Below are 26,041 nucleotides of genomic sequence, written 5' to 3'. Positions count from 1 at the left end.
TGGTTGCAGTTGTATACTTCCAGTGGAAGCAAAACCAGAACTGTGTTTATATAGTAGCAATGGGAATGAACATGTGAGTAGTAACCAATCAGCTGTGTCCTATTTGCATAATCTGTTTCATAATGTAAACTACATATATAAACAGCAGTTACATTATAGATTTTACTTAATCTACCATCAACGTTTTTGAAATATATTTATTTTGCAATCCTATTTTTTGTTTAATAAATTTTAATACAGATTTGCATTAAATATTTTTTCCCATGTAATTTTTTTGCCTACAATAGTATGGGAAGGACCTTGTGACAATGATTAGCAGTGATTCATATGCAGTCTACTTTCAAATATTATCATGTGTCACATCTTTAAAGCATTTACTACCGGTAAACAATGACTTGCCCTTTTTATGTCTTTAGTTCACATTTTTGCAGTAAATACCCACAGTGTATGTGTCAGAAAACCTCAATAGGTGTTCCATGAGTAGTAATTATTATTTGACCGTATGCATGCAACAGCTTTGTTTTCCTGCAATACAATGCCCACTTATTTTTAGAAGGTATGAATGAAAAGAACGTGACGAAAAATAAAAGAGTGCAATAATTTTTTATTCGCTTTTTTTTTTTTTTTTTTTGGATACAGTTAGTTAGGTATTTTGTTAGTTAGGTACAAATTCTGCCGTGCTTACTTTAAAACCTTTTTAATAATATTTCAATATTTCAACTGAATAACAATTCTAAAGGAATCACAGTATTCAAAAATTTTGCAATTGCTGGCAATAAGAAATCATGTTGCTCAATTTTGAAATGTATTTCTCAAACAGCACATGAGTTAATAGGAGTTAATAGGAAGTTGCCAACTGATAAACTATGATTTACTCATCTTTAAATGGCTAGAATGGAATGCTTAACAATTATTTGTGTGTGTGAGAGTGTGTGTGTGTATATATACAAGGAAATTTTGCTGCTTAAATCTCTTTTAGATTCGATTTAATTCAAAGAAATGCAACAATAGAAAAGAAACCTTTAAACATGCTTTTTTTGCTTATATTCAGTGTTTATGCAACATGCATGTCACAGACATAAAAAACAGCAAAGGTGCAGATATCAGAAGGGAAAATGAAATACAAATCATTTAACTGAATAAAAGACTTAGAGTAGACAGAATATAAAGAAATATAAATACATACTGTCCATTCTGAAGGTATTGAAAAGACAAGAATAAATAGTTTTTGCTGTACACTGCAGTATTTGGGTTGGAAATCAGAAGATGAATATGACAATAAATCAGAGTTCAGGTTTAATTTTCTGATATTTCCTGACTTTGAGATATATAAAGGCCATACCACAAGAAGCAAATAAAAAGAAATTATCTGCTCATGCTCAAAAACACAAGCAGTTCGGTCAAGAACAGTGAAGATCTTGTCATGGCTTTGGCTTTCATAGCTGCTTCTGGTTTGGACTCACTAATCATTATTGGTAATGGAGCTCATGGTAGCAGACAAATTAATTCAGAAATGTGACTAGATGTTCCCAATTTTAGAGAAATTGTCTAGAGCTGTCTCTGGAAATACCATTGATTTTTGTTGTGTGTTCCAGATCATTATTTACATAATGTAAATGAAAAAATATCCATAAGTGTAAAGACTTATGGAACAGCATGAAGTTTCCAGTGACATTACTAAATTGAGCAACAGAGGGGGCTGCTTATTATAGCAGTTTGTCTGACTCAATGTAAAAAAAATCATTTGAGATTTATTCTTCTAACAAGAAAAAGTAACAAGTATAGAATAGATTAATCATTTTAAACTTTTTTAACGAATTAGTTTGTCTACTGTGGGCTACATCTATTAATAATCATCATGTATGTTATTTCTTAAGATCATTTAATGACTGATCAATAGCGAAGACAAAATATTTACAACACAAATGCAATATTTACAGGACAGACAAAATGTTTGCTATACAGATACAATATTTACAGCCGTACATGGAGGAACAAAATATGGCCAAGGAAATACATGGTACAGAGACATACACTGTTTGAGTATGCATTATTTCACTGTGAAAACAGCTGACAGACTGTGACAGCTATTACTTCAAGATGTATTGCTAAAGGCATGCTATTGTGCTTCAGTTATTCTTTGCATTATACACATGCACCTTTACTGGTATCACTGCTATACATTTCAGTTTTTCTTGCTATTATGTTGGAAAACTGACATTCGGTTTAGTTTTTGAAGGGGGGGCATCATGTTCTGCTTGTCACAGTGTGTCACAGCACATGCTGGAATCCATGTTTCCCTCAATGAACTGCAACTCCCCCGAACCAGCAGCAATCATGCAGCCCCTGACCATAATGCTACCACCACCATGCTTGACAGTAGGCAAGACAGTTTTCTTGGTACTCCTCACCTGGGTGTCACCACACGTTCTTGACATCATCTGGGCCAAACAGGTTAATCTTAGTCTCATCAGACCACAGACATTAATTCATGCTCTTGGGCAGGAGGTCTTAAGCAAACTGTTTGCAGGCTTTCTTGTGAGCCACTTGCAAAAGAGGCTTCCATCTGGGATGCCGGCCATGCAAACCAACTTGTTGCAGTGTGCGGTGTATGGTCTGAGCACTGACAAGCGGACCTTCCACTTCTGCAAGCTCTAAATCAATTCTGGCAGAACTCATGCAGCTGTTTTTGACACTAGCTTCTGCATCTGACACACAGCACAAGATCTTCTTTGATCGTCCATTGCGAAGCCTTCACCGAGTGAAACTCGTATTGGGAAAATGTATGATCCTGGCCACTGTATTGTAACTCAGTTTCAGGGTGTTACTGATCTTCTTATAGCCTCGGCCATTTTCGTGGAGAGCAATCATTCTAATTCTCAAAAGCTCAGAAAGTTCTTTGCCTTGAGGTGTCATGTTGAAATGGTCACTGTTAGAGAATTATACTCAAATCACCAAATTTTAACCTCTCTAATACAAGATAAACAAATTTGTATGGTCCTGTCAAGCAGACAAAAACATGAACGTGATGAATAGAACATGTGGCTTTGCATGGTTACATGTTAGTTAGGTACAATTTCTGCCGTGTTTACTTTAAAACCTTTTCAATAATATTTAAATTGAATAAAAATTCAATAAAAATCACAGTATTCAAAAAATTTGCAATTGTTGTCAATAAGAAATCTTGTTGCTCAATTTTTGAATGTATTTCTCAAACAGCACGAGTTAATAGGAAGTTGCCAACTGTTAAACCATGATTCATGAATGAATCAACAATGCTTAACAATTATTTGTGTGTGTGTGTGTGTGTGTGTGTGTGTGTGTGTGTGTGTGTGTGTGTGTGTGTGTGTGTGTGTGTGAGAGTGTGTGTGTGTATATATACAAGAGACAATTTGCTGCTGAAATCTCTTTTAGATTCCATTTAATTCAAAGAAATGCAACAATAGAAAAGAAAAATTTTTCTGCTTATATTCATTCTCTCCCTATTTCTATCTTCATTATATCTAATTTAGTAGACATATGCTTTTTATATTATTTTATTTTGACAAAAGTAAATTCTCTCAGCTTCATATTATTATGCACTGTTTAGTTTTATACTCAATTTTCTAAAGGAAAAGATGCAAAGAACATGTAATCATTTGCTTTGTCATAATCATGAATATAACAAATACACAAAAGTACAAATACGCATTAAGAGTTTCATCAAATTCACTTAGGTTTGTGTGATGCAAGTTTGCGGGTAGGAAATGTAGTAACTGCATATCCAATAAAAATTTTTGCGCAAATGTTCTGCAAACAGGCACGTGTTTGTGCAACATGCATGTCACAGACATAAAAAAAAGCAAAGCTGGTATCTGCAGAAGGGAAAATAAAATACAAATTGTTTAACTGAATAAAAGACTTGATATAAAGAACTGATGGTAAAAGTAGACAGAATAAAAAGAAATATAAATACATACTGTCCATTCTGAAGGTATTGAAAAGACAAGAATAAATAGTTTTTGCTGTACACTGCAGTATTTGGGTTGGACATCAAAGGATGAATTTGACACAATAAATAAGAATTCAGGTGTAATTTTCTGATATTTCCTGACTTTGAGATATATAAAGGCCATACCACAAGAAGCAAATAAAAAGAAATTATCTGCTTATGCTCAAAAACACAAGCAGTTCGGTCAAGAACAGTGGAGATCTTGTCATGACTTTGGCTTTCATGGCTGCTTTTGGTTTGGACTCACTAATCATTACTGGTAATGGAGCTCATGGTAGCAGACAAATTAATTCAGAAATGTGACTAGATGTTCCCAATTTTAGGGAAATTGTCTAGAGCTGTCTCTGGAAATACCATTGATTTTTGTTGTGTGTTCCTGATCATTATTTACATAATGTAAATGAAAAAATATCCATAAGTGAAAGACTTATGGAACAGCATGAATTTTCCAGTGACATTTGAGCAACAAAGAGGGCTGCTTATTATAGCAGTTTGTCTGACTCAACGTAAGAAATATCATTTGAGATTTATTCCACTAACAAGAAAAGATGAATAATTTTAAATGTTTTAATTAATTAGTTTGTCTACTGTGGGCTACATCTATTAATAATCATTATGTATGGTAATGTATATTTCTTAAGATCATTTAATGACCGATCAATAGCGAAGGCACAAAATTTTTAACACAAATACATTATTTACAGCACAGACAAAATGGATGAACAGTGCCGGAGACCGAAGTGATGATGAACAAGGTTTAATAAAAAAACACTGGTCCAACACAGAAAGCCACAATAGAACCCACAAAGTCCATAGAATCCATGTAGTCCTAAAGAAAGGCAAAGTCCATAGAATCCGAGTAAACCTTGAAAAAGACTAAGTTAATAGAATCTGAGTAATCTTTGAGAAAATCAAAGTCCGTAGAAAGGTTAATCCACAGCAAGTTAGTCTAAGAGAGTTCCCCAGAATGGACGAGGACACTGGGGCAGAGTGGGTCTTGCGCAGTGATGAGTGCCAGGTGCAGGTATTTGCAAACCCGGTTCCCAAAAAGTTGAGACACTGTACAAATTGTGAATAAAAAAGGAATGCAATAATTTACAAAACTCATAAACTTATATTTTATTCACAATCTTCTTCTTCTTCATTCGGCTGCTCCAATTAGGGGTCGCCACAGCGGCTCCTCCGTCTCTATTCCACCCGGTCCTCTACATCTGCCTCTTTCACACCAACTACCATCCATGAACCTCCTCCTTGGACTTCCTCTTTTCCTCCTTCCTGGTGGCTCCATCCTCAGCATTCTCCTACCAACATAACTCATGTCCCTCCTCTGCACATGTCCTAACCATCTCAATCTTGCCTCCCTCACCTTGTCACCAAAACGTCCAACATGCGCTGTCCCTCTAATAAACTCATTTCTAATCTTGTCCATCGTCGTCACTCCCAACGAAAACCTTAACATCTTCAGCTCTGCTACCTCCAGCTCCGCCTCCTGCCTTTTACTCAATGCCACTGTCTCTAATCCATACAACATCGCAGGTCTCACCACAGTCCTATAAACTTTCCCTTTTATTCTTGCAGATACCCTACTATCACAAATAACTCCTGTCACTCTTCTCCACCCACTCCACCCTGCCTGCACTCTTTTCTTTACTTTCCTAACACACTCTCTATTACTTTGCACTGTTGACCCAAGGTACCTGAACTCCTCCACCTTCTCCACCTCTTCTCTTTGCAACCACACCACTCCACTGCCCTCCCTCTCATTCACACACATGTACTCTGTCTTACTCCTACTGACTTTCATTCAACTTCTCTCCAGCATGTACCTCTACCTCTCCAGGCTCTTCTCAACCTGCTCACTTCTCTCACCACAAATCACAATATCATCCGCAAACATCATAGTCCAGGGAGACTCCTGTCTGACCTCGTCCGTCAACCTGTCCATCACCACTGGGCCAAACATTGATGCAGTCCAACCTTCACCTTGAACCAGTCTGTCGTTCCTACTGCGCACTTCACTGCTGTCACATTGTCCTCATACATGTCCTGCACCACCCTCACATACTTCTCTGACACACCTGACTTCCTCATACAATACCACAACTCCTCTCTAGGCACCCTGTTGTATGCTTTCTCTAAATCCACAAATACACAATGCAATTCTTTCTGACTTTCTCTATACTTCTCCATCAACATCCTCAAAGCAAATAAGGCATCTGTGGTGCTCTTCCTCGTTGCTCACAGAGGGTCACCTCTTCTCTCAGCCTGGCTTTCACTACTCTTTCCTATAACTTAATAGTGTAACTGATCAACTTAAATCCCCTGTAGTTACTGCAGGTCTGCACATCTCCCTTATGCTTAAAGATCGGACACTGGGGCAGAGCAGGTCTTAAGGAGGGTTGCACGGTGATGAGCGCCAGGTGCAGGTATTTAATATGATGGGGAGTTACTACGAGCGTGCGGTGCGTTGAGGGAAGGTGAGGCTGGTGGTTCCCAGACAGCTATACAGATACAATATGTAAAGCACAGATTGAATATTTACAGCTGTACATGGAGGAGCAAAATTGCATTAATTTTAAATTATATGGCCAAAGAAATACATGGTACAGAGACATACACTGTACATTTTGGTAAAAATAAATAGATATAAACTGATTTTTGCCTGCATTATTGCATTATTTCACTGTGAATACAGCTGACAGACTGTGACAGCTATTACCTCAAGATGTATTGCTAAAGGCATGCTATAGTGCTTCAGTTATTCTTTGCATTATACACATATACCTATACTGGTCTCATTGCTATATGTTACAGTTTTTCTTGTTATTATGTTGAAAAACTGACATTCAGGTCAGTTTCTGAAGGGGGGGCATCATGTTCTGCTTGTCACAGTGTGTCACAGTACATGTTGGAATCCATGTTTCCCTCAATGAACTGCAACTCCCCCGAACCAGCAGCAATCATGCAGCCCCTGAGCCCCTTTCTTGGTACTCCTCACCTGGGTGTCTCCACACGTGCTGGACACCATCTGGGCCAAACAAGTTAATCTTAGTCTTATCAGACCACAGACATTAATTCATGCTCTTGGACATTATGTCTTAAGCAAACTGTTTGCAGGCTTTCTTGTGAGCCAGTTGCAATAGACGCTTCCATCTGGGACACCTGCCATGCAAACCAACTTGTTGCAGTGTGCGGCGTATGGTCTGAGCACTGACAAGCGGACCTTCCACTTCTGCAAGTTCTAAATCAATTCTGGCAGAATTCATGCAGCTGTTTTTAGAAGCTAGCTTCTGCACCTGACACACAGCATGAAAACTTCTTTGATGGTCCCTTGCAAGGCCTGCACCAAGTGAAACTCATCTTGGAAAACGTCTGTATGATCTTTGCCACTGTGCTGTAACTCAGTTTCAGGGTGTTAACGATCTTGAGATAAACAAATTTGTATGGTCCTGTCAAGCAGACAAAAACATGAACATGATGAATAGAACATGTGGCTTTGAATGGTTGTTAAAGGAAATAAGTGTAGAATGAGGAAAGAAAATAGTGATAAATCAACAGATTTATTAGTTGTATTCATCTAAAGAAAATGTAAGTTATACAAATAACAGACATAGAATATAAAGAGTAAAAAGGACTAACAAAAACTAATAAACTAAATGTACACTCCCTTCCAAAAAAATATATCAGAGTAGCAAGGCCAAACACTGACGAAATTTGGGTGAAAAGATGAAAGTAAGATCAGAATATAAATTTCGTTTCCTGATATTTATTTCTAGATGTGTTAAACCTTTTATTTTTGACACAAACATTGTTCAAGAGATTAAAAATAGGGGAACAGGTGTTCCTTGTTGCCCAGGTGTGCCCTGTTAGATAGATTGTTTAAACATCTAATATCTATGAATGTTTACTCTTGGTCTGAGCCCTGGGTTTCACGTGTGAAGATTGTGCATTTGTTGTTTAAAAAGATAAACCAACATGAAGACAAGAGAGCTGACTGTGTGTGAAGCTGAGAAAAGTAGAAAAATTGGCCCCAGCCATTGCACTGGCTTTAGGCATAGCCATAAGAACAATTTCAAATGAACGGAAAAGAGATAAAACACTATTGTACTAACAACCAGATAACAGTTTAGTCACCAAAACCTTCCATGGGGCAGAGGTGAAAATATCAGAGTCTGCCATTCAAAGAAAACGTTGAGAGCAGAAAAATAGCCACAAGATTTAAATAAGAAGCTTTAGTGAGAATCAAAAAGTCAGATTTGACTTTGCAAAGCGATACAGACGAATTCTGGAACCAAGCTTAACCTCTTCCACAGGAATGGAAAGGGCAAAAGTAGGGACAAAAAAAAAAGATCTTCAAGCAAACAAACATTACCTTGTCAGTCTAATACTTTTAGATGGAACTCTAAAAACATTGTTTTATCAATATAAAATGGAAAACATCACACTTACATTGCTTTATTCAAAAAACTTTTTTTGGAAAGCTTTAAAAAAATATCTATATGCATATTGTTCAAACATGTAATGTGTTCAGTTCAATGTAATGATATCATACAAATATAATTTATTGTATGAAAATAGAAAACAATTAAAAAATAGAAGACTATTAGTATGCCTGCTAATGATCAAAAACTACTATAGGTCAAATAAAGAAGGCTTAAATTGTTAATGCTGGCTATAATAGAAAGGTGTCAGAATATACACATCATAGCAGCTGGCTGCATACATGGCTGCATAGACTCAGACTGGTCACGTACAATGGGCATGTGAGCATCAGAATTGGACACTAATCAATTGAAGAAAGTGGATGAATTATGTTTCCTTTTATATCATGTGGATGGCCATTTGTGTGTGTGTGTGTGTGTGTGTGTGTGTGTGTGTGTGTGTGTGTGTGTGTGTGTCTGTGTGTCTGTGTGTCTGTGTGTGTCTGTATGTGTCTGTGTGTGTGTGTTGCTTACTTTGGAAAGAGCTAGCATCAGGTTGCACTATAAGAAAAAGGCAATACTGCATTATAGGCAGTGTGATGCTCTCGGCAACGTTCTGCTGACGTTAGTTTGTGACGTACTTTTTTGCCATTCAAGTAAAGGGCAAGGATCTCAAGTTGCTGAATATCCGTCTACATTTTTTATGTCATTATTTCTGCTTATAAACGTGTGGATCTTGTTACATAAAACTAGTAGTGATAAATACAGTGCATTCAGAATGTATTCAATGCCCTTTACTTTTTTCAATTTTGTTATGCTGTAGCCTAAAACTATAATTGTTTAAATGAATCTATTTTCTCCTGCTTAATATACATTCAGTACCCCAGAATGATATAGTGAACAGAATTCTCCAAATATCTGTGATTTATTTTAAATAAAAAACCTGAAATATCACATCTACATAAGTATTCAGACCCTTGGCAACAACACTTGAATATTAGCGAAAAGTGCCTTCCAGTTTTCTTTAACCGTTGCTAAGATATTTCTACAACTTGATTAGAATCGACCAGTTTAAAACCTTATTGATTTGACATTATTTGGAAAGGCACACATCTCTCTATAAAAGCTCTCACATGCCATAAGGTCAAAGGAACTGCCTGCAGAGCACAGAGACAGGATTGTTGCAAGGCACAGATTTGGGGAAGGTTTCAATTATTATCCATAATTGTTAAATGGAAGAGGTGTGGAACCCCAAAATGACAAAGTTAATTCTAGATTATTTTTAGAAGTCCCTGCTGCAAAATAAACACCACAGCAGCATGATGCTGCCACCATCATGCTTCACTATTGGGATGGTTTTGGGCAGGTGATAAGCGGTTCCTGATTTCCTCAACACATTACATCTAGAAATTAAGTCAAACTTGGTTTCATCAGACCAGAGAATCTTGTTCTACACACTCTGAGAGTCCTTCAGTGTGTGCAACTCTAAGCAGACTTTCATGGGTTTTGTAATGAGGAAAGGCTTTCATCTAGCCAAAAGCAATAAAGCATAAATGAAAAAATTAAAGGGGTCTAAATATTTCCAAAAGCACTGTAAGTCTGGAGAAGCTTAACTATCTCTTCAGATATTAGTGAGCTTCTATTGCTGTACCTTTGAGAGCATTCTGGGAAACTGTGTGGTACGTAGCTGCTTAGTCTAGGACCAAACAGTTTGCATGCATACAACAAAGCAAATCACTTAAAATCAGAATATCAGTAATTTAAAATAAAAAATACATTCAATTATAAATGGATTTGCTAAAAAGTATTAAAAAGACTATACATTTATTAAATTGAGCTATGTATTCAGTATATATTGTAAGTGATAGTATGTAGTTTCTCAACATTTTTAAAGCACGCTTTAGTTTCAGTTATATTACTAATAATTTTTCTGGTTTATTAAAAAACACTTTAAAAATTAGCCATAAGCAAAGCACAGGGAGAAATGTCATGAGACAAAAATATCTCAAGGTTTACAAAAACATTGTAAATATTAACAAGCCTTGCTAAATGTTGGAAATATTTTTGTGAAACAGAACGTTAAATTATAGGAAGTTGCTATGAAGCTACTTCCTTTAAAAATAATCATAATGTTGAAACAGGAACCTAAAAGTGAAGCTTAAAGTTTTTCTCAGTTGCTTTAGAACATTTCTCGAATTATCCTTAATATTTGCAAACCAGAAAGTACATTCTCAAAACAATTTGTACAAACAGTACAACACATTGGATTTCTGCAAAAGCCTTTCTTTTTCTCAAAATCCTTGATTCATCTCTTAAAAGTAAGTATTTGTTTCAACAAATACTTTACCATCAGAATGACAAGACCTTTCATCATCGTCAAAATGTTTGATAATGTTACCCGTATGACGGCGCACAGTTTCAGTGTTTCTTTATAAAAACTATGGTTTGAATTACAATGATTAAAAATGCACAAAGTTGAATTTCTTCTGTATGGTATATATGAATTTCAGGAGCACAAATTAATTTTTTTGATTGCATATTTGATTTATATTGATTGCATAAAAGTTGAAAGGATTCACACTTCAACTGTACTGTAATAATGTTCGTTCGCTTCTTGGTTGTTCCTCCATTTTTTTAAATTGTAATTCTGTGTTTTCCTCTGTCACCAATTGAATGTTCACATGATTCACCTTTGACCTATTTATAGAACTAGTTGATATTGGTTGATCTGATGCCGTACATGTCCCTCTATAAGTGACATTCAAGATTCATCTGCACAATTGATCAATTCAACATTTACATAAAAAAAATTTAATAGAAATTTTAGATGACAAATGATGACAACTGGTTTAACCATTTTGCATTCAATGACTTAAGCAATGAACTGATGCTGGGATGTTTTAGGGGTTAAGACTATTCAATTAGTGAAATAATTAGTATAATATATTTTGACCAACATGACATAAACAACTGATAATGTAGGAAACAGCAGACACTTGTACACAATCAATTAAATGAATGTACAAAACCATTGAAAATGTGATCAATGCAACAAGAAATGCTTTTATGATGAGCACAAGTGACTACATGATGTGGAAGTTAAACAAGTAGTTTAGAGAATTTAATTTCTGATCTGAGAAACGCTTTAAAGCAACTGCGAATAAAGTGTAATATAGTGTTGATGGCAGATATTGATATAGTGTCAAGCTATCTCTGTAGTAAGATATTAGTAGTATTCCTGATAAATGTTAGCAAGGTGTTAGGGTTAGGGTTGCAAATTGCAACTAAATGTAAGTGCATAAAGCTTAAGATAATTTCAGGATGCTGTATATCTATATAGTTGTTGATTTCACAATGTTGATTTCAAAGTCATGATGATTTGTCATATTTGGAAATCATGGAAATGTTCTTTTTTGTTTATCTTATTATTAGAGATAGGATAGAGCATTGCATATGTTTCAACATTTAATTATTATTTAATTATATATCCAGCTTTTTTTTTTTCAATTAGAAAATAAGTAAAAAGCTTTTGGTTAATGGAATTCTATGCTATGACTAAATATTAAGTGGAACAATTATTATTTTACTCCAATAAATTCAAATATTTCAGGCTTACTTTTATAATAATCAGGTTACATACAATACTGAATTCTGAATGACATGAACCTGTACAGTGTTTCCCAACAGCATGTGAACATGACATAACTATACAAATATTGTTTCTTTTATTTAAGATCATTGTATGACTTGGCATGAGAGTATTAAAGCGCTGATAAAAATATATTCTATATTCTATATTTAGAGTAGTTAGAGGTGGAACCGAACAAAACTCCATACAGTTTAAATTATATGGCAAAAGATGATGACATGACAGACAAACTAAATAAAGACAAACTGTTACACTGTCTGGTTTGCATTATACAGCTGTGACTATACACACAGACAGGGATTAGTAATGATAAGTGCCTCAGGATTTTCACTTCATTGTGTTAACACAAATTCAGACAAGTATATACATTAATCACAGAGATAAAAATGCATTGTCATATTCTGGTCAGCTTAATTTATTAATATCCATATCCAAATCATGACCTAGAGGTCTACTGATTTTATTTTATCAACAGTCTAAAGAGACACATGCATATCCTCCATGGTGTCACTGACTTCTTTTCATTCACAAACATGAAAAGACTGATTGATGTATTAAAAACAAAAAACATTCTGTTTGAGTCATGAAAACTAACACAGAATGAACACCAAAATAGCCATCTTTCAAAAACATACACTTTAAAAAGGGGCATTCTTCAAGTGTTCTTTAGATAGTTAAATGGTACCTAAAAGGGTTCTACTTAGAACCATTATTAATAAAGGTAACAGGAATGGGAAGGAAACTCCCTGAAAGCAAACAAAGTTCAATTCTGTAAAGTTTGAGTAGCACCTAAAAGATAACCAGAAAGATCTATTGTATCTAATTACAATAATTAAATACCCTGTACCAATCAACTTATCAATGACTTGAATTCACTAATAATATGATCATTTCATAAATTCGCATTTGCACAGGTCTAGAAGTGTATATGCCATATTTGGACACAAGCCATTCTGTGTTTACTAGCATTTGTAAAAATGCCCATGACTAAAGTTCATAGTAATTTATCTTTAAAATGTACAGTTTTACTGCAGCATAACCCTATACACATTCAAGAGACACTGAATCGACTCCAAATATCAGTAAACCGACTGTTTTAAAGTTGTTTTTTTAACAATTGTTTCCTGCTTTTCCCATATAATATCGAAAATGTGCAGTGAAAATGGTACACAGTGAAGTGTTCTAAATAATATTTCTAATAACTACACATATCAATGTTGTCTATTGAAAACCCACTGCTTACATCCATACCTTTGTCTAGTAAAGTAATGCCTCTGCCTTAATTTAGGCTCAATTGCTGCATGATGTAGCCAAAGGCATGCGAGTTCCGTTTGGCTTGTATAGTCATCCATCAATGCTCAGCAGTGATTGAGGTCAAATCAGGGTTTTAGCAGGGACCAGTGGGCACCATGTCGTTTGCACTCTAGCACCATATTTAGGAGTTGCGTTATGCAAAAGACTCTCTGTCTCTCTTACTGGTGCCTGTATATTCACCAATGAAGGAGCCGTCCTCGTTAAACTCGATCTCGTCACCTTCAGTATATTCCATCAGGCTGTCATCACTATTTGTCTTCATTTGCATGTGTCCCTGAATCCGACCTTGGCGGCTTTCATCCTCTCTGAAGAAACACATACAGGTATTTACCCAAACATGTAGACATATCTCTGGACAATGCAGATATGAATTATTTATGCAAAAGTTTTACACATTACGTACCTTCTGGAGTAGGGTAGTGTGGGTACACGTGCTATCCTACAGTAAATAACATGGAGTTTAAACAAAACATCATTCAGTAATAAGTAACAGGCCTTTACTAGCACTAAAATGGGGTTATAGTGAAGCCATCATACATCACTGAGTTTTTAATATAGTATTTAATAGTTGGTTAGTATGTAAAATAACATGTTACACAAAGAACCTGATCGACAGGTTATTATGTATGACATACATCATACCTTTCAAGAGACCTTCAGGGGCCCAATGGGAAAAATAAGAATGGATGACCAGGGATGAGAGGCAGTTGAGGGATGAATTTAAAAGAAAGAGAGGGACAGTTATTATGATGCATATTCTCTGCATAATGTGGTGTGACAGGGTTAAATCATGACATGAAGTCACATAAGTACAATACTTCATTGTGTTCATATATTTATATTTCTCACTGCAAAGTTGACATAAGCTCTGGGTTCACAAAACAATAAAATTAACATATTTCTACAGAATAAAAGAGAAATGTATTAGACATATGCACCTGTATTCAAAAGACCCCTCATCCTTCTCGTCCATAGAGTCAAGTGCAAAATCCTGCTTGTCTCTCACTTTAAAGAGAAAATCAAGAGCTAAAAGTTATTTATTTTAGCTTTGGCAAGTTTACTTTTGCTGTATTGGTTCATTTATTTACCTTTATAAGTTATTTACTTAATGATTGTGTTACTGTATGGATACAAACCTACAATTTTTACATTTGAAATATGTGAATGCGCATTTGTAACTGTAAAACATTTTGTAAGTGATCATACCTGGGTACTTTCCTCCACGTGTTTTTTTAATGAAGAAGACTGTGAGCATGATGAGAACCAAAAGTGCAATGGCACACATCAACCCGATGAACCATCCCTGCGTGATTATATCCACTTGTTCCCGGGTATATTCTGCTCAAACACACACAAAGAAATTTACGAGAAAAACTAGAAAGTATTTGTCAATTTAATATATCAGGACACTGTGAATACTTGCTAATGCCATATGTCTTGTTTAATCCCTTAATTGTCCAAGCCTTCATTAAAGATGTACTCAAAGACATGCTCCGCAAAGTTTGTGATAGTTTGTACTGATGATTTTATAGTCCACTCCAGCACCAAAAAAAGTTACTATCTAACTTTTCCAATTAATTGTCCAAAAACTGCTAGACAACAATTTGTTTGAAACACCTGGGATTATGGGTGATCCCAGTTGATGTAATCAGCCAATATGCTTCTTTGATTCTGATGACATTACAATCCCATTCACCCAATCAATGTAGCTTTGTTTATTCCCTGATATATTATTTAAAGAATTAGATCATTAGGTCATTTTTGTCCACATATTCCCATCCCCAAAACTTCTATTGTTTAAAGCATTCTAACCCCCATGTCTCGGTCCTGTTCCCACAGACTTAAATCTGGCCAGTTCAATGTGCACTTTCTTAATAACAAGACCCCACTAATTCAAACTTCTTAAAGGGATGAAAGATAGATTTCTTATGTGAAACCTGGCAACTGTTTAATGATTTCATCAATGAACCTTGCCCTCCTGGTTGTGGTGTAGTTTCACGCTGATATCATTATAACATCAGAACCACATCACTTGGTGACTGATCATTCCGTAACTGAAGTGCTGGCAATACAACTAAACTGCCCTGAACCACAGGCAGCAACTTTAGGATTAGATACTAAAACTGGCCTCCACACAAATTTAAATAAAATACAGCAATGAAATGTGAAATCACCTTTTTTATAATATATGAAGAAATTGGATGAAATTTATATTATCCATCACTCTTGGTGAAATTTTAATGAATCAGGTCATTAGATGTCTCTCTGCAAATGTTAATTTATTCATCACATGTTTTTGTTGGACATTACAGACTAATACTGCTGACACCACCTTATAAGAAACCAAAGGGAGGTGTAACGAAAAGGATGGAAATAGACGACCCTGAATATGTTTTTACCCTCTGTTGTGAAATGGGGCGACTCCTCTGTGAATGCCTCTCCCATCCCCACCTGTGTCTGAGCAGCCAGACTGAACCTGTAGCGAGTGTAGCGGTCAAAACGGCGCAAAGAGAAATGTGTGGTGTTGGGGGGAATTTCTTCCACCTGCACCCTCTCTCCTGCTGAAACATTTACTACACAGTAGGAGAAAAAAAGGTTAAACATACTGATACATATTAAACATATTGATACTGGGTAGTTTACAAAGAAAGGATTGGTTTAATGATTAATTTTTTTATTGTCTTTTATTGTTGTCTATTATCTTTTAGCATTAACTGAGCAGAGATAAACTCACATGTCTGGTATTTGAGGATGTATCCGGTTAGGATGCCATTGGGTTCTGCAGGTTCCTCCCAGTCCAGGTAGATGGTGTCATAATGCCTATGCATGATCCTAAAGGATCTGGGTACTGATGGCACTGTAGATGATAGAAAATAGATGGGTGACTGAGTACCATTTTTTTCAACCTTTTCATTCAGCAAGTGACAATTGATTCACAGTTTGGTGAGCAGGAATCCCAGATTCACCCACAAGAGGGTGGTTGTTATCATGTTATTATCCACCCAAGGAATAGTGTCAGAGTTAGAAATCTCTTTTACATAAAGGAAGAAATAAGCCAATGAGAAGTTTATTGTATTGTATTGTGTATTATATTGTGGAAACTGAGTAGAAGATATTTCGACAGCACACCATGGCCAGTCAATTAATTTCAATACATATTTTTTATACAAACATTTCTCTCATGAAAACATTATATTAACTAAACATTATATTAGCTATACAATAAGTTATGCATGAGTACCTCCCTCAAGGGTTTGGAACTCGATCCTGTTGCTTGGTGGACCCTCAAAGCGGTTATTAGCCACTACTATGTAGATCTTATAATTGCTGTAAGGAATTAGGCCACTTAGGGTGCCAGTCAGTCGAGGTCCATTTGCTTTAAAACTCTTAGATTTGATTCTTGTAGTGACGCTGTGATGGGGCAGGCGGCTGCTCTCTCTCCAGTAATACACCTGAGTAACATCAACAACAAAACAGAGAATGTTGAAAAAAACATAGACATGCTGATGTTAACCAGATTAAATCTCATTAATCCTGACAAATAAGTTTTAAAAGGTAATAATAAAAAATACTGTCTGGAATAATTTGTGTTAGAACTTTTGCATGGGAATATATTTGGCATATTTGGCATTTCAGTGTATAAATATTTATTTATAATCAAGTCTTGGGATGTTCTTCATGACGTGTCACTCTGACTAAATAATAAATGATTCCAGGTCTCACCGTGTACTCTTTAATCTCCCCCATAATGCTGGCTTGGGGAACAGGCTGCCAGTGGACTGTCAGCGCTGTGCTCTCGACATCTGAGACATGCAAGTCAGTAGGAGCAGCAGTGGGACCTATTAAATCATGTCATATTTGAGACAAGGAATTTTATTCACTGTGTAATGTGCTTGTAATGGCCTCTAGCAACATAGTGTTTGTGTGTGTGTGTGTGTGTGTGTGTGTGTGTGTGTGTGTGTGTATGGGCATGTATGTGTAGCTGTGTAGCATTACTTACGATCTTCTCCTGAGTATCCAATAATCACAGGAGATTCTGGTCCGAGGCCAAAGTAATTAACGGCCTGCACTTTAATCTCATAGGGTGTGAAGGTGTCCGTCTCATAGATGATGTGGCTACACCACCAGTAAGTGGTGTAATTTTTCCACTCCTCTCTGGAATCTCTTCTTCTCCACCACACCATGTAGCCAAGCTTTGGCCCATTCCACTCTCTATACTCCAAAGGCTTCACACAAGGCACACCAGAAAAAGAGCCAAGCCAAATTAATAAGTGTAGAGTCAGTTACAATTTGGTACCACAAACAGTTGTGTCTACCCTAGCTTCCTAGCAAGATAGTGCTATGCTGCAGTGTATTTATAACAATAACATGCTTAAAAAAAGAAGCAAAAATTGATATCAGGTCACATAATTACCCAATAACAAATCGGCCCAATCCATGGGTAAGTAAAAACTGGGCAAATGGGTTTTTATGAGAACATAAACTGGATATAATGAGAACATGCAATGCAGATATTGTTAGGCTAGTTATCTAACATCAGCAAACATTAAGACATTTTCGTGTTTAAACAAGACTTTTGGGCAAAAAGATGTTTAGTGCTTCACACTAAAGGTAAAACCAAACCTACAGCTTTATTTAAAATGTATGTATCCATGCATCCTGCATCCTTCCATCCATCATCCTTTCATTCATCCATTCATCCATTCATCCTTCCAACCATCTATCCATCCATTCATTCTTCTATCCTTTTTATTCATCTATGCATGCATTCATGAGTTTGTCCAATCATCACCTCCCAGCTGATCTCCATGTTATTTCTGAACACTCCAGTCCCCACACCTTTGATGTTTCTTGGAATGGCATCTGGCACTAAAATGTTTAAAACAGATAGTTACTACTGTCTTAATTCAGTTCAGACAGTTAAAAGCTGTACAAGATTACTGCTGCATTCAAACGGTCTGACCAAAGCACTAATAATGTCTTACTAACCAGCTCCACCAGTCTCGTAATACATAGATGGCTTGCTGGGTCTGCTTGGGCCAATCACATTGATTGCCACAACCCGAAACTGGTACTCAACAAACGGCATCAGCTTCAATACAACAGAGTTCAGGTGGCCAGGGTAACTGGTCAAGTTCTTCCAGCCACTAGCCACAAGCCAATAATCAGCGAGTAGATCTTCTGTGTACTGCACCAGATACTCTAAAAGAGAAATTTCACTTTTATTTGCTTCATGTGCATAAAAAAGGTTTTAGAGTAATAATTAGGAGAGTAATCAAATGCTTTCTGGAACAATGTATAAATACAAAGTATATAATTATTAACTTAACAGAATATGTGTGTGTGTGTGTGTGTGTGTGTGTGTGTGTGTGTGTGTGTGTGTGTGTGTGTGTGTGGATGTGTGTGGATGTAAATGTGAATGTGCCTTTGATAGGGCTGTGGTTGCTTAGTCCTGGCACCCAGGTGAGTCTAGCACTTCGTTCTGATGGATCTGACACCTCCAAGTCAGTAGGTGGGTCAGGACGATCTAGCAGACAAAAAAGGAAAATGAACCTATATGTCGTTCACATTAACCGACTCTGCATAAATGTTCATGTTTCTCTCTTATGGTCCTGTGTGTGTGTTTGTACCCATCACAATAAGTTTGGCTGATGCACTGACTTCCTCCACTTCAGTCTTAACTCTGCAGGTATAAATCCCCTCATCTCTTCTATACACATCAGCAATGCTCATGGAGTCCTCATCCTTAGTCATTCTGCACAAATGAACACAAATGTACAAATGTCACAGATACGCCCTTAGGACTAATTATTCACATAGCATTGTTTTTGATCAGCTACATTTACCTTCTGCCAAAAATCAGGAATTTGTTGTCCTTGAGCCAGGTGACTTTTACCTCCAGGGTTGGGTCAACCTGGATCTTACAGTCAAATTGTGCCAAGCCTCCTTTTATTACAACAAAATTATGTGGGGCACGAATGATTTTAATGGGTTCTGGGAAAAAAAATGACTCTATGTCAGTAGATAAATATAACACAGTACAACCACAGAAACACAATGCACCATATTAATAAAATGTTGATTCGATCAAAGAAATCCACCTAAACGCTATATAAACCTCAGAACAGTGAACTAATCTCAAACTGAATTCCAGCTCCTAATTTTGTAGTCTAGAATTTGTGTTTGTTTTATTTGTCTGATTAGACAATTCTACAATATATGCTCACCATGCACTAAATATGCTGATTAAAAATTCCTGAATAAGTTCTGTTTAAGACGCTCACCCTTGACCTCCAGTTGCATCTCCATCTCATCTCGTCCAATGACGTTACTAGCAATGCAGAGATATGTTCCTTGGTCCTGGAGTTTGGTGCGTTTTATTTCCAGTGTTCCATTGGAAAGAATGCTGTATCGACTTCCCTCTGATAAACTCACTCCACCTCTTGACCTAAAAACAAATGCATGCAGTTTTAACTATGCACATACATACACTTACATATTTAAGTCATATCTGATATTAAAAGTTTGCACTACCATCGCAGGTCAGGTTTTGGCGATCCAAAATATGGACAGTGAAGAAGTGTCCGAGTCCCTTCTATTACTTTGACCAAGTCATCTCTAATGCCTAGCAATCGTGGCTTCATATCTACAAACAAAGCATGGAATTATTAGGACAATCACACATATTATAAACAGTTACAATTATAAAGTCTAGATATTTTACCCAACACTGCAAGGAAAGCATTGGCCAGGATGTAGCCGTATTGGTTGGAGGCATTACACTGGAACACAGCTGTGCTGTCAGGCACCACGGCACGAAATATTAAAGTATCGCCTGACACTTGTCTGCCAGGACTCTTAGGAGCATCTGAGGTCAAAAGAAAGCACACACAAATAGATAACTATGCATGTGTTGTAGGCAAGTTGGTTTATTTAATTTGATCTTTGTATTAGCAGTGTAAGTGAATGTGGTCAGAAATCATGATTACTCAAAAGGCATGTGATGTCTCTGACCCTCAATAGGTTCTCCATTAACTAGCCACCGTATCTGGGGTCTGGGAATTCCATCAGCCTGACACACTATCTGCCCACTATCATCTCGAGAAAGAATAAGACTCTGTGGTTTCTCAACCCAAAATGGGGTTGCTACAAAAAGTAAGAAGAAAAATAAATGAGTTAATGGAAAACTCTCAACACTGTTATAACAGTTGGATTCTTCAAATTTAGGACATTATTGGTATCCATTGTGATGCAAATTTACATTTAACTTTAACTGTGATTATGTGGTCCATGCTGCCCATCCTGTTGGTGGCAGTACAGATGTAGTCGCCTCCATCATCCATAGAGATTTTTGTAATGCGTAAAGTTTTATTGAAGTTTTCCAGCTTCATGCCGTCCATGGACAATCTTTCCCAATCTTTAGTCCATTTGATGGTGGGAGCTGGACTGAGACAACAGAGAGAGAATGACATGAGTGGTTAGTGTTACTTTTGTGTATGCTACATAGCTACAGAAAACATTCGGTCATTATTAAAACTCAAAATGACCTATAAGTGATATAACAAAGCACGCACACCTATCTATTACTGCACTTCTAATATAGTGTGTAAAGGTAAATATTCAAATAATTTTCAAACACTAGTGATATGACACTTAATTTACAAAGGAATTTAAATATTGAAAACACTTCATGCAGTAAACCTGTTTTATTTAAAAAACTCAGTGACCTTTAGATGGAAAGGAAATTCAGCAAAGGGATTGTTGCTGAATTGTTCAACTATGCCTATAGAACTCACACTCCAGAAGCAAAGCACTCCAAGATAAGCTCATCTCCTAGCATTGCAATCTGAATGCTGGCTGTTCCTCTGGGCTTCAAGAACTTGGGAGCACTCTGAGCTGCCATACGTGCTGAATGATTCAAAACAACAACAAAAATTAGCATGCAGTAAAACCTTTAATCATAAGATCATCCAAACACTACAATAGACCATTACCAGCCTGGACAGGATGGAGCAGTTGTTGGAAACATAGAGGAATTAATTGTCTTCAAATAAGTAAAAAACAATTATCTGCAATTTATTGCCAACTGTTATTGATATGGGGTATATGCTTTATTCTCCCTCAGTTAAAGCTAAAAAGCTATATTTACCAGCCAGACATAGCCATGTGAAAGGCTCAAAGGGTCAAGGCAAATATTAGTAAATTCCCACATAAACACATTACTACTGAGTTCCTCAGTACCTGTGTGCACCTGAAGAATTAGTGGAGGTTTCTGGTGGATAATGTTGGAGTTGGGAAAGCGAGCTGTGCATACATAGTTTGTTAGTGCATCATCAGCTATGACACTGGAGAAGTACAAATCTCCATTCAATGCCATCGATACTCTACGATCCTGACGAATTGGCACCATAGCTGTAGGGACAGACCAAGAAACAAAAGCTAAGCACACTTTAATATACCTGTTTTAACTTCTAATTAAGTTCTTGCATGCTATATGAACTAACTTTGGAATAATATTTCAAGTATATAAATGCTCACAGCTGTTCATCCAGTAGGTCTGAGGCTTGGGTGGTCCCACTGGGGGATTACAGGACAGAATCAAAGGAAGACCCACAAACACAGACACTGGCTCCAAATATTCTTTCAGCCAGGTACGAGCCTCTGGTCACCACATGAGCGATGAAGATAATACACAAAGATAATAACATTAATTGAATTTAATGTTGAATGAAATTTTAGGACAGGTCTATATGAAACTGTGTTGATGACACTTACTGGAGACACGCAAATCAATGTGACTAGATAGAGCTGAACCAAACTCATTAGTAGCAGTGCACTGGTAGATGCCCTCATAATCTTCTGGACGTCCCCAAAAAAATATCTCCAGTGTGCCAGAGCGCCTCTTCATGGTGACCTGAGGGTCACGAGCGACATTTAGGTACACTCCATTGCGAGTCCAAGTGAAGCTATGGAGGAAGGTACAGCATAACATAAAATTTGCATGGGGAGGAAGGCTCATACATTCATAAAGTGGTTTAATTTAGTGTATATTTAAGTGCAAATTTTAGTACAGCAATAGAAGAAAACAAAAATAAAATGTTGGTGCGGTCAGGTTATGATTCATACACTGGCTGAGGGTTTCCAGTGGCCTCACACTCCACTATGATAGGGTCTGTTGGCTCCACTATGTAATCATGGACACTCTGCTTGATTATCATAGGAGGCTGTCTCACTGTAATTGGGGTTGAGATATACACACATATACACACATTCTATTAAAATAATGACACTAATAATAATACAAGGACTACATGATCGTAGTCATTTTCATATGCTATATTATATGCAGTATTCATGCAGAAAGATAATCAGTAGAACTTGACTCACCATCAGGTGGGATTTCCATTGCAGATACCTGTTTCCACATCTGGAACAGAAGTATGAATATGGCGAGGGTCTCCCGCAATCTTTCGTTCCTCATCTCTGAAAATCCACCAGCAATATGCCTCCAATATTCTAATCAGAAAAACAAAACAACAAAAAGAACACAAAGGTATTTTCCTAAAGTTGTGTGTTGACACAGTGAATAGACCAGATTCTTATTTCCACTGTTGTGGGTCATGAGAGTTTTTCCACTTGCACACAGTTTACATCATATGGAGTCTGGAGCCAACACTGCAGCCAACAAAAGGGTAAACCAGTCAGCACAAAACATTAGCTGGACTGTTTCTTATGTAAGAACTTGGACTGGCAATTTTGCTACATTTGTCTGTTCTCAATATTGCTCAATATTGTTTTTAAAAAGTTTTACTTTTACGCCAGAAGGACATATAAATATAATTACTTCAACTGTGTCAGTGTAATGTCAGTGTAATTTACAATGCCCTGTACAATTCTTTAGCATGAATCCTCTACTGAGGAAGTCAGTGTATGAAGTCATTGTCTGATTGATCTTCATAATTTGCTAAAGTTGTTGGCTTTGACTAGAGGTAATCTGTGGAAGGGCTATACTGACTGACTGTCACTTTGTCGAATACCACTATAAATTGTACTTCTAATTCTAGCAGATGATTTTATAAAATAGGCAAGCATATAATCACATAGCTTTTTATTAATAATATACAATACATTACAAATGAATCAGTGTTTTTGTTTATTAAATAATTGTGGTTTATACTCAATATGGTCAAGAGTATGTGGGTGACTGACCACCACAGCATGTGCTCTTTTTGAGCATCCCATTCTAGATATTATGGCTGTTACTGTAACCTTTACAAAACAAGGTTTTTGAACTTGATGATTAACCCATTCAACCACAGGAGCATTACTGACAGTTGTAACATTAAATACTAATGTTACCAGGCATGAAGGTTAGTGTTTCAGTTCATACAGAAAGGCATTTAACAAGAGGGAAGTCAGGGCTGCATATAGGCCACTCAAGTTCTCAACCATGGCAAGCCATTTCTTTATGCACTTTGCTTTGTACACAGTGGCATTGTGCATTTACATTTACATATATGGCATTTGGCCCTTTTTCAGAGCAACTTTCCCCATGTCAGAACACATTTAGGCCCCTTGCTATATGTCCTCGCAATTATATACATAATGCTTACAGCATTGTAGCAACAGATGGGAAAGACCTACATATTGGTGTGATGGTCATGTGTTAACATATTGCAAAGCATTAATCTGGTGTGTTCTCTTCACTTTCTCAGGACTTTAATACCAAAGCATTTTAATTGTATAGTTGTAAAATAATTTTTAAACACCCACATTTTATCTTAACCTCATCAATAGTATAGTATATATAACAAATAGTAGTAATCTTTCAATACTATATTTGATGTAATAGGCACACAAATGTGATTACAGTTTTATGTCAAAGTAAAATTTAGTTACATACTGTATTTATTAAAAAATAAAATAAAATAAAATAAAATACACTCATGGAATTGGGATTGGTTTTAAAACAAACAGACATTAGTATTTTGTTTACAAAAAAACAGGTTCATGGGGTTTAAGTGTCAGAACGATAAATAAATGAAAATAAGTAGCATAGGCCTACCAGCTCAGACTGAAGCCATCAAAACTTACAGAGCTTCCTGATCATCTCATTACTGAAGAGAAGAAAGCAGATGGTTGTCATAAGAAAGTTAAAGACATTAAAACAAGTGTGTAAGTTCAAACTGTTACCTCCGATGTCAACTATCCCCTGTTGGAAAGATAAATCTGAAGTTATCCTCATATCATACAAATCCGGTTATAGAATGGTGCAAATGTAGACCCAATGGCAAAACCAGTAGAATAGAAATATGCTCCGAAACAATGAATATCTTGACAGATGTTCCCAATGTGATCTATCTGCAGCTGTCTCACCACTGTTATCCACCCTATTCATATAGCATGAATGACATACCACCTCTCTCTCTCTCTCTCTCTCTCTCTCTCTCTCTCTATCTCTCTCTCTCTCACTTACTCTCTCTGCCTCATGAACATCTGTCTATAAGTGACAATGAGATGGCTAATTTACATACAAATGTGTTTGTTTGTTTGTTTGTTCATTTATTCATTTATCTATTTCTTTGTGTTTGTTACTTTTTTCTTGTATTCAGTTAAAACATTAATAAAGTAATGTAAAATAATTTAGCATTAAAAGATAGCAGAAGCAAAAGAAAAACATTTTAAAAGTTACATTCATTGAAATACTGGCTCAAATATACCAAAGTGAATAAAACGCTTGAATAATGATAAAAAAAAACAATGTTGGCGTCATATAACACACCATGAAAAAATGTAGCAGAGTTGATCATGACATCAATGTGTGGGTCTCATTGTTTGGCTGGAAAAACCAGAGCCAACTCAGTGAATGAAATGTTTGTTTCTCTTGGGAAATTAAAATGCAGCAAAAAAAATCCCATGACTCCTCCAAAAAGGCAGTGATATTTTTTTTTCCCTTTTGATAAAGACATTTCAAATGTGAATACTGTACAATGTCCAGTTGCAATATTTGATAAAATCTTATTTAAGAACCCAAGGAGGTGATGATTGAGGGCTGGAATTGGTTAATGTCTGGCTCTGGCTTAGAGGAATAAGCAGGCTCAAGAGGATCCTGTGGGTGATGCATTCTAATCCCACTCATTGTGAGAAAAAGCTAGAACAATTTGCTGTGCTCTCAGATGTGTTCTTACTGTATGCAAGTGCTCTATAAATGCTGCCAAATGACAGTAGAAGTAGAATCATTGACAAATGAACTGTCTGTAATGTATATGCTTAATAGTGTACAGTGTTATGACTAGGACAATGAAATATCACTGTCATGACAGGACGGAAAATGGGTCTTGGCTCACTGTTGACCTAAAGCAGAGGTATGATCTAACCCTGCTAATGGTCCCAGGCCCTACGTGATCCTTAACAGTGGGAATGACATCAGTGACTAGTCAGTGCCATGCACCGGAAGGTACAGTGCTGAGCACGAGCACTCAGTGTGCCATTTCCTTCAAGAACAGGACAACAAAGCCACTATTCTATCAGCTGCGGCCAGTTCTGCACTTGCATCAAAACTCGGAAAACCACTCAGCATAAATGTTATAACAGTTAAATTTAGCAACAAGTCTTTTCTTTTCTTCTTTTATTTACATTGACAACACATGACTACAAATGACTACA

General features: G+C 36.5%; 1 protein-coding gene across 2 annotated transcripts; it reads right to left on the bottom strand.

Annotated features, from left to right (window-relative positions):
- Window positions 1–11,380: 11,380 nt before the first annotated feature.
- nfascb (neurofascin homolog (chicken) b) lies at window positions 11,381–24,803 on the bottom strand. 2 transcript variants are annotated; one of them, XM_046870108.1, is made up of 28 exons: window positions 24,569–24,802; window positions 24,441–24,492; window positions 22,763–22,891; window positions 22,502–22,607; window positions 22,151–22,341; window positions 21,914–22,036; window positions 21,617–21,787; window positions 21,172–21,283; window positions 20,637–20,821; window positions 20,390–20,521; window positions 20,100–20,243; window positions 19,910–20,021; window positions 19,660–19,823; window positions 19,222–19,369; window positions 19,006–19,130; window positions 18,801–18,902; window positions 18,365–18,577; window positions 18,168–18,244; window positions 17,376–17,601; window positions 17,099–17,214; window positions 16,617–16,827; window positions 16,110–16,232; window positions 15,775–15,948; window positions 14,582–14,713; window positions 14,314–14,380; window positions 14,018–14,029; window positions 13,779–13,814; window positions 11,381–13,680 (listed from the first exon to the last, which is right to left on the bottom strand). In XM_046870108.1, exons 3-28 carry the CDS (start codon window positions 22,854–22,856, stop codon window positions 13,509–13,511), a joined length of 3,468 nt encoding a protein of 1,155 aa, XP_046726064.1. In that variant the 5' UTR covers window positions 22,857–22,891; window positions 24,441–24,492; window positions 24,569–24,802; the 3' UTR covers window positions 11,381–13,508. The 2 variants fall into 2 exon arrangements, with proteins under 2 accessions (XP_046726064.1, XP_046726066.1); XM_046870110.1 differs by lacking the exon at window positions 14,018–14,029 and having other exon boundaries at window positions 24,569–24,803.
- Window positions 24,804–26,041: the final 1,238 nt, after the last annotated feature.

Source organism: Silurus meridionalis, chromosome 16 (genome assembly GCF_014805685.1).
Source record: "Silurus meridionalis isolate SWU-2019-XX chromosome 16, ASM1480568v1, whole genome shotgun sequence".
NCBI lineage: Eukaryota > Metazoa > Chordata > Actinopteri > Siluriformes > Siluridae > Silurus > Silurus meridionalis.
The sequence above is the reverse complement of the archived record's forward strand: the minus strand, read 5'-3'. Positions and strand labels throughout refer to the sequence as shown.

Coding starts and splice junctions, on each gene's coding strand:
- nfascb (XM_046870108.1), bottom strand. CDS start 22,856: ATGAGGAACGAAAGATTGCGGGAGACCCTCGCCATATTCATACTTCTG. Junction 19,824..19,909: donor CCAAAACCTGACCTGCGATG/GTAGTGCAAACT, acceptor ATTTGTTTTTAG/GTCAAGAGGTGGAGTGAGTT. Junction 16,233..16,616: donor GTTCCAAACCCTTGAGGGAG/GTACTCATGCAT, acceptor TATCATCTACAG/TGCCATCAGTACCCAGATCC.